This window comes from Saccopteryx leptura, chromosome 2, assembly GCF_036850995.1.
Source record: "Saccopteryx leptura isolate mSacLep1 chromosome 2, mSacLep1_pri_phased_curated, whole genome shotgun sequence".
Lineage (NCBI taxonomy): Eukaryota > Metazoa > Chordata > Mammalia > Chiroptera > Emballonuridae > Saccopteryx > Saccopteryx leptura.
Window position 1 is genome coordinate 334,565,255 of NC_089504.1, and position 19,080 is coordinate 334,584,334.

General features: G+C 39.0%; 1 protein-coding gene across 1 annotated transcript in view; it reads right to left on the bottom strand.

Moving 5' to 3' along the window:
* The window catches only part of EFCAB5 (EF-hand calcium binding domain 5), a 130,413-nt gene that overhangs the window by 38,273 nt on the left and 73,060 nt on the right, over positions 1–19,080 (bottom strand). The window contains exons 9-15 of the mRNA XM_066364377.1: positions 10,104–10,259; positions 7,105–7,204; positions 5,302–5,791; positions 4,784–5,202; positions 2,657–2,734; positions 2,471–2,560; positions 778–992 (exon numbers count right to left, since the gene is read on the bottom strand). Of these exons, the coding sequence (XP_066220474.1) occupies positions 778–992; positions 2,471–2,560; positions 2,657–2,734; positions 4,784–5,202; positions 5,302–5,791; positions 7,105–7,204; positions 10,104–10,259 (1,548 nt within the window). The remainder of the gene's footprint in view (positions 1–777; positions 993–2,470; positions 2,561–2,656; positions 2,735–4,783; positions 5,203–5,301; positions 5,792–7,104; positions 7,205–10,103; positions 10,260–19,080) is intronic.

The window sequence follows — 19,080 nt, forward strand, 5'->3', positions numbered from 1 at the left end:
CTTTCTTTTTTTTTTTTTTTTTTTCATTTTTCCGAATCTGGAAACGGGGAGGCAGTCAGACAGACTTCCGCATGTGCCCGACCAGGATCCACCCGGCACGCCCACCAGGGGGCGATGCTCTGCCCATCCGGGGCGTTGCTCTGTTGCGACCAGAGCCACTCTAGCACCTGAGGCAGAGGCCACAGAGCCATCCCCAGCGCCCAGGCCATTTTTGCTCCAATGGAGCCTTGGCTGAGAGAGGGGAAGAGAGAGACAGAGAGGAAGGAGAGGGGGAGGGGTGGAGAAGCAGATGGGCGCTTCTCCTGTGTGCCCTGGCTGGGAATCAAACCCGGGACTTCTGCACGCCAGGCCGACGCTCTACCACTGAGCCAACCGGCCAGGGCCGGTATGTGCACTTTTAAACGTACTCACACGGCAGACAAATAATGCACACACACACACACACACACACACACACACACACATTTTTTGCTCATACACATAACTGCTCCTTAGAACCTGCTTTTCAAGACTCTGAAGGAAAAATAAAGCTGCACAATAAACCATCTCCTGCCACCAGCAATCATATTATTCAGGGAATGAGCTCTCTGGAGTGAGATCTTAGAACATTTGACCATTAAAAAAAAATTATTTAATGGTCGTGTTCATTGAAATAGTGATAAATTATATATAATAGTGTAAATTTCTAAAGAAGAGCCACACTAGGAATTGAAGGAGAGGTTTACTTACAATAGTGATCTTATTTGTTTCATTGAAACAACCACCAGTATTACTCACCTCTTCTAAGTTATTCATTTTCTCTTCCTTTGTTTCAGCATAGCCCCTCTTAAAAAAGGAGGTGAGGGTCTCGCTGACACTCAAAGGGGCATCTTCACCAACAAATGTCTCCAGGAGTTGCACAAACTGGAGTAGATTGAAGGAAATTCCATTGAAGCCACTCCTACCTTTCATTTCTTTGTAAGACTGAATATTTCTGATAATTGAATGTAGCTCTATCAAGCAGGAAACATACAAAACAGTAAAGTAAACAATTTTCTCAAAGATTAAGAACAATACATTTGAGCACTTATTGTAATGGACATCTGCTACTATTTTCCTGTCAGAAATCCACGCTGACTTCATGAGGACAGCACCATTCTTTTTTATTTGACAAAACATCTCTTCTCCATTGTCGGTTTATATAAGTGAGGTGGTACTTAAACTCCCAATCCTTGCCCCAAGAATGGCTATGTGATATAGGCCTGGCCAATGAGTCACATATAACGCAATATAATCCCCAATAAACCAATGAGAATTAGACCCAGAACTTCTCAGGGAATTGCTGGGGGCAGAAACACTCTTTTTTTTTTTACTCTGATTCCTGAACTGGTAGAATATATGCTTAGATATAATCTCATGGATGTCTCTGTCATACTATGGAAAAAACAACCTAAAACTGAAAGTTACACACAGAAGAACAGGACCTGCTAATGTTGAGTCCTCAGACTCAGTTGTGCCTGAAGCCAGCTGCAATTTGGGCTTGCCAGTTAGAGATAAGTCTATAAATACCACCATTACAACCTCTCCCCCAAAGAGTCTTTACTATATTTATCTTGAAGCGCAATGTTATAACATGAAGCATATTTCATAAAACTTTAACCCAGTAATTTATGATTGATTTTTTCATTGATTTAATCATTAATGCCCTTATGGCTTCCATATGAAATTTGACATAACAAAAATGATCACCCATGCAGTTTTTTAAAAAAACAGTAAAAACAAAATTGAAATAAAGAAGTAAGACTAGGAAAAGAAGAACATGAATTAGCAGGCCACAGGAGCTTGACTAATGCTATGCATTTTCACCAAAATATTTTGAGGATAGAAAGTATATTATTTGACCTAGACTTATATAAGAAAATACCTGAAGATAGGAAGAAAATAATTTGATCTAACTTGTTCTACTACCTGTCAATGAAATGTAATAAAGTGGTATTGTAGTAAAATATGAGTACTTGTTGGAACAATCACTACTAAATACATGGTTTATCTGAGAGCTAGCTACTCTGCTCTCTCTGTTAAGTAGATCTTTCTTCATAGATCTTCAAAAACAAACTGTATTCTCACCTGTCTCACATGTTTGGATGTGAAACTACAGAGAGAGAAATAGCTGAAATGATTTGTATTGAGTAGTAACATCGACTGTCTGATTCCCTTTGAATGCCTAAATCGTAGCTTCAAAGCAGCTGTTGGGCCACGTAATGATAAAAACAAGAAACTATACTAATGCATATGTATATGCCTACTACCACCAAAAATATTCATCTTGGATATGTTTAGACCCATCAATTCAGGGACAAAATAACGCAAAGTTGTTCATCTTGCTATTGTGTCTTGGCTAAGTCCAGTCTTTATAATGAGTTACCATAATAAATTAAATTCATCAATCAGACTGCGATCTATCCTTTCTAATTTTACTGTTAACATGTACCTGTGAACCTGGAGTTACCATAGATCAAATTCGCCTGTTCCTCATCTTCACATTTGGCATTATTCTTCCAGTTACAAGTCAAAAGTTCACCTATAAAACACACATTCCATATCATAGGCAATTTAACTTCACTTTCACAATGTTTTTGTCCTGGAGTATAAATAAAAGGAGGATTAAATAAGTCACCTGACCATGGCTTTCCCTCTATTTTTTGGGACTTGGGTTCACAGGCTTTGTCTTTCTGAACTTCCTTTTTTGCAGTTTCTAAAAGGTGCAAAAGAAAATGCCTATGAGTTGGACATTATGTATTCTTAAGATAATGAATAAGAGAAATGCCTTGCACATAGAACACCAAAAACTTTCTTTCAGGTACTTTCCCATATATGTTTTGTCATAATCAAGCACAATTATATCACTTTATAACTCTAGTTATTGAGAGCAGTTCTGTAACACAAGCTATTTTTGTACCCCAGTTTGGTCATGCAAAATGAGGCTATATTTCCTAGCTTCCCTCACGGCTAGGTGTTACTGTATACTTAAATATTGACCAGTGATATGTGAAGAGAAGTGATGTGATGCTTTATCCATTTTCCTTTCTCCTTACCAGCTGGTCAGAATGTACACATGGTGGTGAGCCATTTTGAACCATGTATTAATTGGAGGAGAAAACACAATATAGAAAGAGCTTGAGCCACTGCTGAGTTTATGGGACTGAACTATTACATAACTTTTGACTTTAGTATGAAAAAGAAACTCCTGTCTTGTTTAGAAATTTGTTATTTTGTTTTGTCTTTGTTTATATATATATTTTTAGACATTGTCATTTTGGACCACTGTTACATGTAGCCAAAATTAAGTCCTCACTAACATAACATCTGATTGAACAGTAACTGCACTAATTTTTTTCAGCTGCATTCCTATGTAAGAAGAGCCATAAATTAGTAGCTCTGTTTTGTGAAGAAATAAACATAATGCTCAAAAAATAAAAGATTTCAAATTAGGCCCTGGCCGGTTGGCTCAGTGGTAGAGCGTCAGCCTGGCGTGCGGAAGTCCTGGGTTCGATTCCCGGCCAGGGCACACAGGAGAGGCGCCCATTTGCTTCTCCACCCCTCCCCCTTTCCTTCCTCTCTGTCTCTCTCTTCTCCTCCCACAGCCGAGGCTCCATTGGAGCAAAGATGGCCCGGGCGCTGGGGATGGCTCCCTGGCCTCTGCCCCAGACGCTAGAGTGGCTCTGGTCGAGGCAGAGCATCGCCCCCTGGTGGGCGTGCTGGGTGGATCCTGGTCGGGTGCATGCAGGAGTCTGTCTGACTGCCTCCCCATTTCCAGCTTCAGAAAAATACAAAAAAAAAAAAAAAAGATTTCAAATTAGTTGATAATAGTGTAAAATCTGGAACATAGGTTACCCATCTCTTGAAGTTTTCTTTGGGACTACAGAATTAAAGAGCAGAACTTTAAAAAAACTTATGTCTAACTGAGATCTTCAGTAGTATTGAGATTGACTATCTGAAAGGTTAGAATTTCTAAAATAGTTCATAAATTGGCATAGGCAATTCAAAGGAAAAGTCTTCTTCAGAAAGTACATTTGAAATGCAGAGTGCCTTCTGTCTTAAATATGACTTGCAGCAACTTTTTAAGAACATGTATCTTATATATAACTGAGAAAAGCAAGATCCATCTTATAGTTGAAATAAAATAAAATTTCAAAAGTAGTTTCTTATATCAGATACCATATTTAAAACAAAAGGGCTTCTACTGCCTTTGCAGAAGTCCAGTGTAAATTTCTATATGAAACATTACCAGATTTCTTCCTTACAAGTGGGTTTCTAGTACAAAAGGAATTCTAGGTATATAGACAATGGAGACTTTCTGGTTTTCTTTTCTTTTTTTCTTGGAACTCATTCTTGGTCATCATTATACTGTTGTCTAGACTTGGTAAATCGCTTAAGGAGTCTAATAAGGTTTTCAAACCTAACATAGCTAAAAACAGGGTCCCAATTCCAGGCCTCCCAGTTCTCTCTCATTGTTCTGAGCAATTCTATTCTTCTCCCAGTCTTTCCTCTTTGTGGTAGATAGCATCATCACCCATCCAGTTGCTCAGCTGCAAATCTGGCTGTCTCATCTTTGACTCCTCTCTTTATGGTTTGCATTTAATTGATTGTTCAAGGTCTAGTCATGCTGAGAAGCAAAATACACCTGAAGTTTGCATGACCCGATAGGCTAGAAAAGATCATAATTGTAATGACTATTTTCTGAAAAAACTTTAGAAACTACTCCACAAAACAGAGACATAACATAAGAGAACTGCATTATTACCTGAAAGATTGTTTCTATTTGATAGTGGTTCTTCCTCTTGCTGTTCAGCAATCATGGATAGTTCCCCTTCAAATGTTTGCTCCTGAGTATCTTCTTCCTCTTCAATGCACTCAAAGGGAGTAGCCTCCCTAGATTTTTTAATCTCTCTTAAGATATTACCTTCCCTTGATTGTGAAGTTGAATCCATGTTCTGTTCCTCTGGAATTGTATTTTCAGGTGATTCTTCTGGGATAGTATTTTCAGGTGATTCTTGTTCTTCAGTTGACCCTTTATATGTTTCTTCTATTACTGATTCTTTGCGTGATCCTCTGCGTGATCCTTTTCGTGATGTCAACTCTCTGCGTGATCCTTCTTCTGCAATTGACCCTCTGCGTGATTCTTGTTCTGCTACTGATTCCCTGCGTGATCCTCTTTCTCCGGTTGACCCTCTGCGAGATCCTTGTTCTACAATTGACCCTTTATATGTTTCTTCTGTTACAGACTCTTTGTGTGATCCTCTGCGTGATCCTTTTCGTGATGTCGACTCTCTGCTTGATCCTTCTTCTGCAATGGACCCTCTCTGTGATCCTTGGTCTATTACTGACCCTCTGTGTGACCTTTCTGCAACTGACCCTCTGCGTGAACTTCGTTCTGTAGTTGACCCTCTAAGTGTTCCTTGCCTCACTGTTGACTCTTTGTGATGTCCTTGTGCTGGTATCGATTCGCTGTACAGTCCTGGTTCTGCAGCTGGCTCTACATCTTGTTCTTCAGTTAAAATTTTATGTGGGTCTTGTTCTGCAGTTGTTCCTTTCTGCTGTTCCGGTGGGCTTGATTTTCTATGTTTATCATGTTTAGGTTGATCTTCTGAATTTTCTGACAATTTACTTTGGGTTTTGCTAGCATGTTTTTCAGACAGTAATTTATTTGTCTCTAACAGCAAATTGTCAAAGTCTTCATAAATGTGTTTCTGACTATCCATGTCTCCCCAGAACTCAGACAAGTCTATCTCTTCAAATTCAATGAATGGCCCTAATGTATAAAACAAAATATTTACCTAAACAATTGATCTTATAATTCAGAATCAGTAGTAGTAAATTATTGCAAAAAAGCATTGAGCACTGTGATTATAATATAGGTCTATTGCTTTAAATAAATACCAGTAATCTTTCCCTGCAGCACAGTAAAAATAAAAAAGGTATCCAAATGAACATAAAAGATGCTCATTACTGTAAATTGGAAAGTATCCCTTCCTAAAAGGTATGGTTTTGAAATGACCATAATTCTTCTTTTACTACTTGGAGAGTTACTTAAATTGCCAGGGCAAACACAACTTATTCTCTACTTTTGGTCCTCCCATAATATGGTGAGCATGGGATGAGGAAGGAGACACATATCTTCTACCTCAAATGCCTTTTCAATATCTGCAATATCAAAATAAAAGCATGTCTCTGTCCATGACAATCTTTCACTGGGCTATTTTTTTCCAGTGTTAATTTTCTTTCTCTTCCTTCTCTACTTTTTTTTTTTTCTTCTTTATCCCTCAATTTCTTTCTTCCACAACTTATGTGGATACCTGGCTCAGAATTCTAGGGAAAGATTGAATAGCATTCACCAGAATCTCACTGTTAAATAAGAACAACAATAACACAACACTGGTGTCCTGGACTACAGAGAATGGGACCATGCCATAAGACTGCTTCCCTCCCTTCTAAATCATTTAATATTTAAGCTATAAAATTATGACTCCCACAGTTTTAGGGAATACTCTATGTACATCATCCACAGATTTTTAAGTACCCCAGTATTAAATTTCTGCACAGAAATAAAATATTGACATTGTTTGGAAAGCCCATCCATTCAATAACTTTCTCTCTAAAAAAATAAAAATAAAACCTGTAGTCCTATGTGTTTGGAAGTAATAAAAAAAATTCACTGTATAAATACAGTAAAGGTATAAAATTAAAAATGCTTGGGAGAAGAAAACATTTTCCTTAAGAATCTTAGAATTCCAAGCTGAACATTAAAACTGGAATTACCATTACCAGCTTAATTTTTGAAAAATTCAGACTGTTGCTAAAACCTTTTCTATTGAATGAATTTAAAGTTGAGTTCTAGTAGAGTTCTAGCTTGACAACTTTTAATATTGCACTGTAGTGAAAAATACATCTAGTCATGATAAATAAAAACATGAATTTATGGGGAATGAACAACTAGATATAGCTATCATTATCTAAGGGAGACGTTATGTGAAGAAATCCCACAGGGATAGAATGACCTTGTATTATTATATTAGTGTAGTTCATCATTTCAGTTTGAACATACTCCCTCTGAGCGGAACTTACATTGTCTTGGGTTTCGGAGTAAACTTCTAAGCGTTTTTGAACTTCGGTCATAGAATATTTCCAGCAAACTCAATGTTCTCTGCCGATCCAAAAACCCTACCTAAACAGAAAGTTTGTAATTAGTTGTTACAGGGGATCTGAGATTTTTATGTAGATGGAACATGGCTTATTGAAATGTTCAACATCACCACCATCATCATGTAAATAAAAACAGCAATGTCAAAATCAGGAAAGCTATATTTTGTCTCTTTAGGCTTATACTCTACTTCTTCATTCTGTGGCATGTCAAAATGCCTTGCACTTAATAGATGCTTAACAAATAATTGTTACTGACATAATTGCTAAATCCAATGTACACTGTTCAGTTCTTATCTAATCTGACCCAAATCTGAAGCTTAGAACAGTTATGTGCTCCCTACTTATTTGTTTTCGGGGGTTTTTTTGTTTTGTTTTTTTCCGAAGTTAGAAGAGGGGAGGCAGTCAGACAGACTCCCACATTCGCCCGCCGGGATCTACCCAGCATGCCCACCAGGGGGCAATGCTCTGCCCATCTGGGGCATTGCTTCGTTTGCAACAGGAGTCATTATAGGGCCTGAGGCAGAGGCCGTGGAGCTGTCCTCAGTCCCCGGGCCAACTTTGCTCCAATAGAGCCTTCGCTGCAGGAGGGGAAGAGAGAGAGAGAGAGAGAAGCGAGAGGGGGAGGGTTTAAGAAGCAGATGGGCTCTTTTCCTGTGTGCACTGACTAGGAATTTAACCTGGGACATCCACACACTGGGTCGATGCACTACCGCTGAGCCAACCAGCCAGGGCCCCAATTTACATTCTTACTATTCCTGAATGAAGATGTCATTTCTCCATATTCATCCAGTATTTGATATTGTTAGAATTTATCATTTCTTTCCAATCTGATGGATAAAATATGTTGTCTAATTATTTTAATTTGCATCTCCTTAATTATTAGTAATATTGAATATATTTCCATGGTTGTTTTGTATTGAGGTTTTCTCATCTATGAATGGCTTTTTCATATCCTTTTTCCTTTTTCACTTGGGAAGAGTTATCAGCTTCTTATTAATTTGTAATTTTTTTTGCTTTACAAAGATACTATTAGCATTAAATTTTCACCAAGAATGTTTAAGAAAATATTTTTCCTCTAGCTCTACCAGCAATATGTATTATGATTTTAAAATACTTTTGCTTGCCTGACTGGTGGTGGCACAGTGGATAGAGTGTCAACCCAGAATGCTCAAGTCCCCACTCCAAAACCTCAGGGTTGCTGGCTTAAGTGCAGAATCATCAACATGATTCCAAGGTCACTGGCTTGAGCCCAAGGTCACTGGCTTGAAGCCCAGGGTCACTGGCTTGAGCAAAGGGGTCCATGGCTCCATTTGAGCCCCCTGGTCAAGGCACATATGAGAAGCAATTAAAGTGAAGCAACTATGAGTTGATGCTGCTTATATCTCTCTCCTCTCTCTCTATCTCTCTCTTCATCTCTCAAATCAATAATAAATAAAGTTATTTTGCTCATCTGTTGAATATATAATGATTCTATGAATTGTGTGTTCATATCCTTTGACCAGTTTACTTTGGGGGCTTCTTGTATACTGTCCTACCACCAGAGAAAGGGGAGCATTTAGTTCTATTCCAGCCACAGTACTTACTGACTCTAACCATATGGAGTTTATCCTACAGAGTTATTTGGAAGTTTTATTTTGTTTATGCCCATGGTTTCTTGTTTATGACCATAGTTTTTCTTGTCCCCCAACTCCAGGTGTCTTCTTGGAGGTACACTGAGAGCTTTCACTGCCACCTTCTCTCCACACCCACTCCCCTTCACACACAGGTATTTGAGAACACTCATCACCTTCCCTCTAGCCAGAGGAGTGGGACTAACCTCAGGCCCCCCTACCCAGACTCCTCCTTCTAAAGTGGTTACTCTCCCTCTTTAGAGTCATGTTGGATTCAGGCCTTCTCCATTGAGCTTGCAGTCTCTGAGCTAAACCCAGGGGGGAAAAGCATGAGCCCTGTTGTTCTTAAATTTCTCCTCAACCTCCTTAGAATTTCCTAGCGCAGTCAAGGCACAAATGAGAAAGCAGTCAATGAACAACTAAGATGTCGCAACGAAAAACTGATGATTGATGTTTCTCATCTCTCTCTGTTCCTGTTTTTCTGTCCCTATCTATCTCTCTCTCTGACTCTCTCTCTGTCTTTGTAAAAAAGAAAAAGAATAGAAAAGAGATTTAGAGACAAGTTGTATGCTGCAAAATACCATGCCATGCAAGGTGTGGTCTGTAAACTGGTACAAGTCTGCGATGAGAAAGATACAGAAATTGAAAATAGCATCTGAGCCTGACCAGGTTGTGGTGCGGTGGATAGAGCGTCAGCCTGGGATGCTGAGGACCCAGGTTCAAAACTCCTGAGGTTGCTAACTTGAACATTGGCTCACCCAGCTTGAGTGCAGGCTCACTGGCTTGAGCAGAGGCTCATGGACATCACCCCATGGTCGCTGGCTTGAGCCCAAAGGTCGCTGGCTTGATGCCCAAAGGTCACTGGCTTAAGCCAAAGGTCGCTGGCTTGAGCAAGGGATCACTGACTCAACTGGAGCCCCCCCCCAGTCAAGGCACATATGAGAAAGCAATCAATGAATAACTAAAGTGCCACAACTACAAGTTGATGCTTCTCATCTCTCTCCCTTCTTGTCTGTCTTTCCCTGTCTGTCCCCCTCTCTCGCTAAAAAAAGAAAAGAAAAGAAAGAAAGAAAATAGCATCTGAAAAATTTTGTAGCAATTTGAGACACTAACAGATATTAATTCATATTTGAATCTGATAATAAAATATGTGGATTGTATTTTGTATGCCCCCCCCCGCAGTAATCCATTTTCTCTGAGTATCAGTCCACAGCAGATTAGAAATTAAAAACATCACCATCAACAACAACCTAAAAACTGGTTCTTTACAATAATAATTTCAGAAGCATAGCTTTAGGGGTTTTACTCTACCTTTCCACGGTCACAATAGAGGAAGAGTTCAACAAACATCTGCCTTTTCATATCAGTTTTTATGACCTCCCGGAATTCATCTGCACAGTGGCAAAGATGCTTAAGGAGTTCCTCAAACATATCACTTTTAAAGTCTGCAATGTATGAAGAGATGTACTGCAGGGAGAAAGAGAATAAATGATTGATTTAAAATCTTGCTCCAGATTTTCCCAAGGATTCAGTTAACATGCATTAAATTATGGGTGACAATTTCCCCCCCATGTCATTTGCTTGTCACTTAAATAAAGCTTTTCACGTTAGCGCTAGTCTACAGGCTGCGCAGCAGAGTGAGGTGATCAATATAGTCCCCCAAACCATACACCAGTGGCACTAAATATTTTTGGAGCAATTTCTCTCTAGATCACATCAGCACCATATAGGGCAGATTTTTTACCTTACTGTATGAAATAGCAGCAGTCATAGAATGTTGCCTGCAAATTATTAGCTCTAAAAATTGAATGCAGTTTTTCTTTTGATGTTGAGCATAGAAGACCATCTGTTGTCCAAGACTGGCTACATTTAATTATTAGAGTATACGGGATGGGGATTGTAGGTGGGGGTTTTGTTTTTGTTTTTGTCTTCTGATATTGCAATAAGGTATTCTTTATCTATGATTTTCTTTTTCTTTTGCAAGTTTAGGGTCTGAAACATCTATGATCCTGGGCTATTCTGGATCCCTATTGAACAGATTCCTGGAGGAGGGGTTGCCAGCTTAAAAGGTAAATGCATCTGTATTTTCGTAGGTTTTCATGTCAGGCTTGTACTCTTTTGTGCTCCCACCACTAATTGTCTAAGTGGCTATTTGTCCTCAGCCTCACCATTAGTGTGTATTGCCCCCCAGACTTCTGCTAATTTGATAAGTCAAAAACATTACATTCTTGGTCCACACCTGACTATATCTCATGATACAGGGAAATGGATCAAGATCTGGAAGAGTTTCTGAGTGGACTTCTCTTGAGGTTTTAGCCCAATTCAGTCAATGATTCCTTCTCTGCCCCAAGCACAGCAGTATCCAAATTTGTACTGAATAAACCATACTTCCTTAGCCATAAATCATTGGATTAGGGGAGGATACTTAATGTAAGCAAAGCCATTCAGCATTTCTCTACTGAGGATTGGGAATTAGGAGTGGGGAATGGCCATTTGGTCTCTGAGGGAAGCTGGATGCATAAATGTAAATTTAAGAATTGGTGGGTGGGCCCTGCCTGGTTGGCTCAGTGGTAGAGCGTTGGCCCGGCGTGTGGAAGTCCTGGGTTCAATTCCCGGCCAGGGCACACAGGAGTGGAGCCTATCTGCTTCTCCACCCTTCTCTCTCTCCTTTCTCTCTATTTCTCTCTTCCCTTCCCACAGCCAAGGCTCCATTGGAGCAAAGTTGGCCTGGGTGCTGAGGATGGCTCCGTAGCCTCCACCTCAGGTGCTGGAATGGCTCCTGTTGCAACAGAGCAAAGGCCTGGATGGGCAGAGCATCGCCCCCTGGTAGGCATGCCGGGTGGATCCTAGTCGGGTGCATGCGAGAGTCTGTCTGCCTCCCTGACTGTCACCTAATAAAAAAGAAAGAAAGAAAAATATTTAATTAATTAATTAAATCAGGGAAAGCTGAGAAACAGACTCCTGCATGCACTCGACCAGGATCCAACCAGCAAGCCCCCTATTGGGCGATGCTCTGCCCATCTGGGCCCGCTGCTTTGTTGCTCGACAACTGAGCTATTTTAGCTTCTGAGGCAAGTCCATGGAGCCATCCACAGTGCTCAGGGCCAACTTGCTTGAATCAATCTAGCCGAGAGAGAGAGAGAGACAGAAGGGAGAGAGGGAGGGACGGAGAAGCAGATGGTCACCTCACCTGTGTGCCCTGACCAGGAATCAAACCTGGGACATCTACACATCAGGCCAATACTCTACCACTGAATCAACTAACTAGGGCCTCCATATTGCTTCTTGATTGGCATTTTCACTTGCAATTTTTTTCACCTATGGATGGAATGAACATTACTATGGGCGCTTAGAATATGCTGTTGCACAGAGGAATGCTAAAAAAGAGTAAGGTATGTAAATTTGTGATTTCCACATTAGGTGGCTGCCCAGACACCCACCTTAGAGAGAACCCTGATTTACAAGTGTCATTTTAACAACCGGTTCACTAAGCTCAACAAAAAATTCATTATCAATTCTGCCGAACCAGTGCAAACCAGCTGAATCCCACCACAGGCTTTATATAACAAACTATCTCTGTCCTGTGCCATAAAAGGAACTGTGCAGCCTTGAGCTGCCTGCGGCATCATTGCGTCTTCCCATCACCATTCCGGTGGGACAACTACACATAAAACAAACTATATGGAGAGTTTTATTCTTTTTTTTTTTTTTTCATTTTTCCGAAGCTGGAAACAGGGAGGCAGTCAGACAGACTCCCGCATGCGCCCTACCGGGATCCACCCGGCACGCCCACCAGGGGGCGATGCTTTGCCCCTCTGGGGCGTCGCTCTGTTGTGTCCAGAGCCATTCTAGTGCCTGAGGCAGAGGCCACAGAGCCATCCCCAGCGCCCGGGCCATCTTCGCTCCAATGGAGCCTCGCTGCGGGAGGGGAAGAGAGAGACAGAGAGGAAGGAGAAGGGGAGGGGTGGAGAAGCAAATGGGCACTTCTCCTGTGTGCCCTGGCCGGGAATCGAACCCAGGACTCCTGCACGCTCTACCGCTGAGCCAACCGGCCAGGGCCGAGAGTTTTATTCTATGATATGTATTCACCCATTCTCAATTCATTTGCTTGTATTTATGTAATCACAAGACAAAAAAAAATCTAAATGTTTGTTATAGGTAACTGGGAATGCTGATCACTAATGACAATCTGAGTCAATATTCTAGAGCCTAGAGTGAGTAGAACTGATAAGAAAACCACACACTCCTAGAGAATAACCCTTTTAAAGGATTCGCTCTTCTCTGAGAAAGCTATACTTTGTGTTACTTTGGAGGCACGAGTTTAGGGGATTAACTGTGAACCCATATCAGCAAAGAATATAATCCACCCCAGAGACATCTGATAGTATCAGTGGAAAAGAAGTATGTCGATTTTTGGAGCCTCCAGAGGTGAGGGAAGAGGAGCTGCATTGATAAGAGGTCAGCCTCCCTCAGCTCCTTATTCTGGGGTCTTTGGGGGCTCTCCTTTACCTGAGGTCATCCTTACCCCTTACTCTATGAACAGTTGTCATACTAAAGGTCTTTCTTATATGTAATCATCACCAATGGCTTAGAGATAGTTTCCTTTCTCTGGTAGTGTATGGTGATTCCATCTTTTTCAGGTAGCATTTTTCCCACAAAAATAGCCACTCTAATTAAAAATTCTATTTCAGGCACATTGAAACCAAGGACCCCACTCACTATATAAAATATTATTCCTATTTGGAAAATGGGTTCCAAGTTCCAGACAATCAGTCAATTTGCAGAAACATTTTTTTTGGAGAGGGGCATATAGGCTTTTGTAGGACTGTCATTTAAAAATATGGACACCTGCCCTGGCTGGGTTTCTCAATGAATAGAGCATCATCCCGGCACACTGAGGTCATGGGTTGGATCTCCAGTCAGGGCACATGCGAGAGACAACCAATGAGTACACAACTAGATGGAACAACGAGTTGATGGTTCTCTTTCTCTCCCTCTCTCCCCCCTTCTCCTTTCTCTCCCATCCTCTCTCTCTCTCTCTCAAATCAATCAAAAATTTTAAAAATAAAAATTAAATTAAAAATTAAAAAAAAATTATGGACACTTGAACAACTCCAGGTAACCTTTACCTTAATACATACCAAGAAAAATTTAGACATGATTCTCTTAAAGCATATTACTAGGAAATTCTTTTTATTTTTTTAAGAGATTGTTTATTGATTTTACAGAAAGAGGAGAGGGCAAGGGGAGTGAGAAGTATCAACTCATTGTTGCCTCACTTCAGTTGTTCATTGGTTCTTTGTTTTATGTGCCTTGACCAGGCAAGCCCAGGGTTTTGAACCTGCGACCTCAGCATTCCAGGTCGATGATCTATGCACTGTGCCACCACACGCTAGACTTAACTAGGAAATTCTTTTTTTTTTTCCTTGTTGAATGTATTTATTTATTTTATTTTTTTATTATAATTTTATTTTTTTAATGGGGTGACATCAATAAATCAGGATACATATATTCAAAGAAAACATGTCCAGGTTATCTTGTCGTTCAAATATGTTGCATACCCATCACCCAAAGTCAGATTGTCCTCTGTCACCTTCTATCTAGTTTTCTTTGTGCCCCTTCTCCTCCCCCTTTCCCTCTCCCTCTTCCCCCTCCCCCCGTAACCACCACACCCTTATCAATGTCTCTTAGTCTCAATTTTATGTCCCACCTACGTATGGAATAATGCAGTTCCTGGTTCTTTCTGATTTACTTATTTCACTCCATATAATGTTATCAAGATCCCACCATTTTGCTGTAAATGATCCGATGTCATCATTTCTTATGGCTGAGTAGTATTCCATAGTGTATATGTGCCACATCTTTTTTATCCAGTCATCTATTGATGGGCTTTTTGGTTGTTTCCATGTCCTGGCCACTGTGAACAATGCTGCAATGTACATGGGGCTACATGTGTCTTTACGTATCAATGTTTCTGAGTTTTGGGGGTATATATCCAGTAGAGAGATTGCTGGGTCATAAGGTAGTTCTATTTTCAGTTTTTTGAGGAACCACCATACTTTCTTCCATAATGGTTGTACTACTTTACATTCCCACCAACAGTGAATGAGGGTTCCTTTTTCTCCACAGCCTCTCCAACATTTGCTATTACCTGTCTTGTTAATAATAGCTAATCTAACAGGTGTGAGGTGGTATCTCATTGCAGTTTTGATTTGCATTTCTCTAATAACTAAAGAAGATGAGCATCTTTTCATATATCTGTTGGCCATTTGTATTTCTTCCTGAGAGAAGTGTCTGTTCATGTCCTCTTCCCATTTTTTTTATTGGATTGTTTGTTTGTTGTTGAGTTTTATGAGTTCTTTGTATATTTTGGACATTAGGCCCTTATCTGAGCAGTTGTTTGAAAATATCATTTTCCATTTAGTTGGCTGTCTGTTTATTTTGTTATCAGTTTCTCTTGCTGAGCAAAAACTTCTTAGTCTGATGTAGTCCCATTCATTAATTTTTGCCTTCACTTCTCTTGCCTTTGGAGTCAAATTCATAAAATGCTCTTTAAAACCCAGGTCCATGAGTTTAGTACCTATGTCTTCTTCTATGTACTTTATTGTTTCAGGTCTTATGTTTAGATCTTTGATCCATTTTGAGTTAATTTTAGTACAGGGGGACAAACTGTAGTCCAGTTTCATTCTTTTGCATGTGTCTTTCCAGTTTTCCCAGCACCATTTGTTGAAGAGGCTTTCTTTTCTCCATTGTGTGTTGTTGGCCCCTTTATCGAAAATTATTTGACTATATATATGTGGTTTTATTTCTGGGTTTTCTATTCTGTTCCATTGGTCTGAGTGTCTATTTTTCTTCCAATACCATGCTGTTTTGATTGTTGTGGCCCTATAATATAGTTTGAAGTCAGGTATTGTAATGCCCCCAGCTTCATTCTTTTTCTTTAGGATTGCTTTGGCTATTCGGGGTTTTTTATAGTTCCATATAAATCTGATGATTTTTTGCTCCATTTCTTTAAAAAATGTCATTGGAATTTTGATGGGAATTGCATTAAATTTGTATATTGCTTTGGGTAATATGGCCATCTTGATTATATTTATTCTTCCTAACCAAGAACAAGGAATATTCTTCCATCTCATTATATCTTTTTCGATTTCCCTTAACAATGATTTATAGTTTTCATTATATAAGTTCTTTACATTCTTTGTTATGTTTATTCCTAGGTATTTTATTCTTTTTGTTGCAATCGTGAAGGGGATTATTCTTTTAAGTTCGTTCTCAAATGTTTCATTGTTGGCATATAGAAAGGCTATGGACTTCTGTATGTTAATTTTGTATCCTGCGACCTTACTGTATTGGCTTATTGTTTCTAGTAGTCTTTTTGTGGATTCTTTGGGGTTTTTGATGTATAGGATCATATCATCTGCAAAAAGTGACACCTTTACTTCTTCTTTTCCGATATGGATGCCTTTTATTTCTTTGTCTTGTCTGATTGCTCTGGCTAGAACCTCTAGCACCACATTAAATAAGAGTGGAGAGAGTGGACAACCCTGTCTTGTTCCTGATTTAAGGGAGAAAGCCTTCAGTTTTGTGCCATTTAATATGATGTTAGCTGATGGTTTATCATATATGGCTTTTATCATGTTGAGATATTTTCCTTCTATACCCATTTTGTTGAGAGTCTTAAACATAAACTTGTGTTGTATTTTATCAAAAGCCTTTTCTGCATCTATTGATAAGATCATGTGGTTTTTGTTCTTTGTTTTGTTGATATGGTGTATTACGTTAACCGTTTTACGTATCTTGAACCATCCTTGAGATTCTGGGATGAATCCCACTTGATCATGATGTATTATTTTTTTAATATGTTGTTGTGTTCGATTTGCTAGTATTTTGTTTAGTATTTTAGCATCTGTATTCATTAGAGATATTGGTCTGTAGTTTTCTTTTTTTGTGCCATCCTTGCCTGGTTTTGGTATGAGGGTTATGTTGGCCTCATAAAATGTGTTTGGAAGTATTGCTTCTTCTTCAATTTTTTGGAAGACTTTCAGTAGAATAGGAACCAAGACTTCTTTGAATGTTTGATAAAATTCGCTGGTATAGTCATCTGGGCCTGGACTTTTGTTTTTGGGGAGGTTTTTAAGTTTTTTCTATTTCTTCTCTACTAATAGGTCTGTTTAGGCTTTCTGCTTCTTCTTGACTCAGTCTAGGAAGGTTGTATTGTTCTATGAATTGATCCATTTCTTCTAGGTTGTTGAATTTAGTGGCATAAAGTTTTTCATAGTATTCTACAATAATTCTTTGTATATCTACAATGTCCATGGTGATTTCTCCTCTTTCATTTTGGATTTTGTTTATATGAGTCCTTTCTCTTTTTTCCTTGGTAAGTCTTGCCAAGGGTTTGTCAATTTTGTTGATCTTTTCAAAGAACCAGCTCCTTATTCTATTAATTTTTTCTATAGTTTTTCTGTTCTCTATTTCATTTATTTCTGCTCTGATTTTTATTATCTCCTTTTTTTGGCTGGTTTTGGGTTGTGTTTGTTCTTCTTTTTCTAGTTCCTTTAGGTGTGAAGTTAAGTGGTTCACTTGGGCTCTCTCTTGTTTGTTCACATATGCCTGAAGTGATATGAACTTCCCTCTTATCACTGCTTTTGCTGCATCCCATAGATTCTGATATGTCGTATTGTCATTTTCATTTGTCTGTATATATCTTTTGATCTCTGCACTTATTTCTTCTTTGACCCATTCATTTTTTAAAAGTATGTTGTTTAGTTTCCACATTTTTGTGGGATTTTTTTCTTTTTTGCAGTTGAATTCTAGTTTCAAGGCTTTATGATCAGAAAATATGCTTGGTACAACTTCGATTTTTCTGAATTTGCTGATGTTGTTTTTGTGGCCCAACATATGGTCAATTCTTGAGAATGATCCATGTACACTGGAGAAAAATGTATACTCAGTCACTTTGGGATGAAATGTCCTATAGATGTCTATCATATCCAGGTGCTCTAGTGTTTTGTTTAAGGCCACTATATCTCTGTTGATTCTCTGTTTGGATGACCGATCTAGAGCCATCAGCGGTGTATTGAGGTCTCCAAGTATGATTGTATTTTTTTCAGTTTTTGTTTTAAGGTCAATAAGTAGCTGTCTTATATATTTTGGTGCTCCTTGGTTTGGTGCATATATATTAAGAATTGTTATGTCTTCTTGATTCAGTGTCCCCTTAGCCATTATGAAATGGCCATTTTTGTCTCTGAGTACTTTTGCTGTCTTGTAGTCAGCATTATCAGATATGAGTATTGCTACGCCTGCTTTTTTTTGGATGTTATTTGCTTGGAGTATTGTTTTCCAGCCTTTCACTTTGAATTTGTTTTTATCCTTGTTGCTTAGATGAGTTTCTTGTAGGCAGTATACAGTTGGATTTTCTTTTTTAATCCATTCTGTTGCTCTGTGCCTTTTTATTGGTGAGTTAAATCTGTTTACATTTATTGTAATTATTGACACTTGTGAGTTCCCTATTGCCATTTTATAAATTGCTTTCTGTTAGTTTTGTGTCTTGTTTGATCCTTCTCTTTCGTTTTTCTATCTTTTGTTTTTATTTGGTTGTATTCCATACATCTTTCCTCTGTTGCTATCTTTTTTAAATCATGTGCTTCTGTGGTGGTTTTTTCAGTGGTGGTTACCATTAAGTAATGAAAAGGGTTCCTACTCAGTTCATTGTAGTGCACTATTTTATGAGTACTTTTGCACTCCATCCTCCTTTGCTACTATTAATCTCCATCCTCTCCCCCCCCTTTCTTTTTGTTGTTGTCACAGTTTAAATTTGGTTTTGTTGTGTTCTTCTTGGAGCTTTTACTTGTGGCTTTGTTTTTTTTTGTTCTTTGTATCTGATTGGAGAACCCCATTTAGTAATTCCTGAAGTGGGGGGTTTCTGATGATAAAGTCCTTCATCTTTTCTGTATCTGTGAATGTTTTTATTTCTCCTTCATATTTGAAGGATAGCTTTGATGGGTATAGTATTCGTGGCTGAAAGTTCCTCTCTTTCAGGACTTTAAATATTGGGGTCCACTCTCTTCTAGTTTGTAGAGTTTCTGTTGAGAAATCTGATGATAATCTAATGGGCCTTCCTTTATATGTTGTATTCTTCTTTTCCCTGGCTGCCTTGAGAATTTTTTCTTTGCCGTTGGTTTGTGCCAATTTCATTATGATGTGTCTTGGAGTAGGTTTGTTGGGGTTAAGAAAACTTGGAGTTCTGTTTGCTTCTTGAATTTGAGGCTTTAGTTCTTTCCACAGG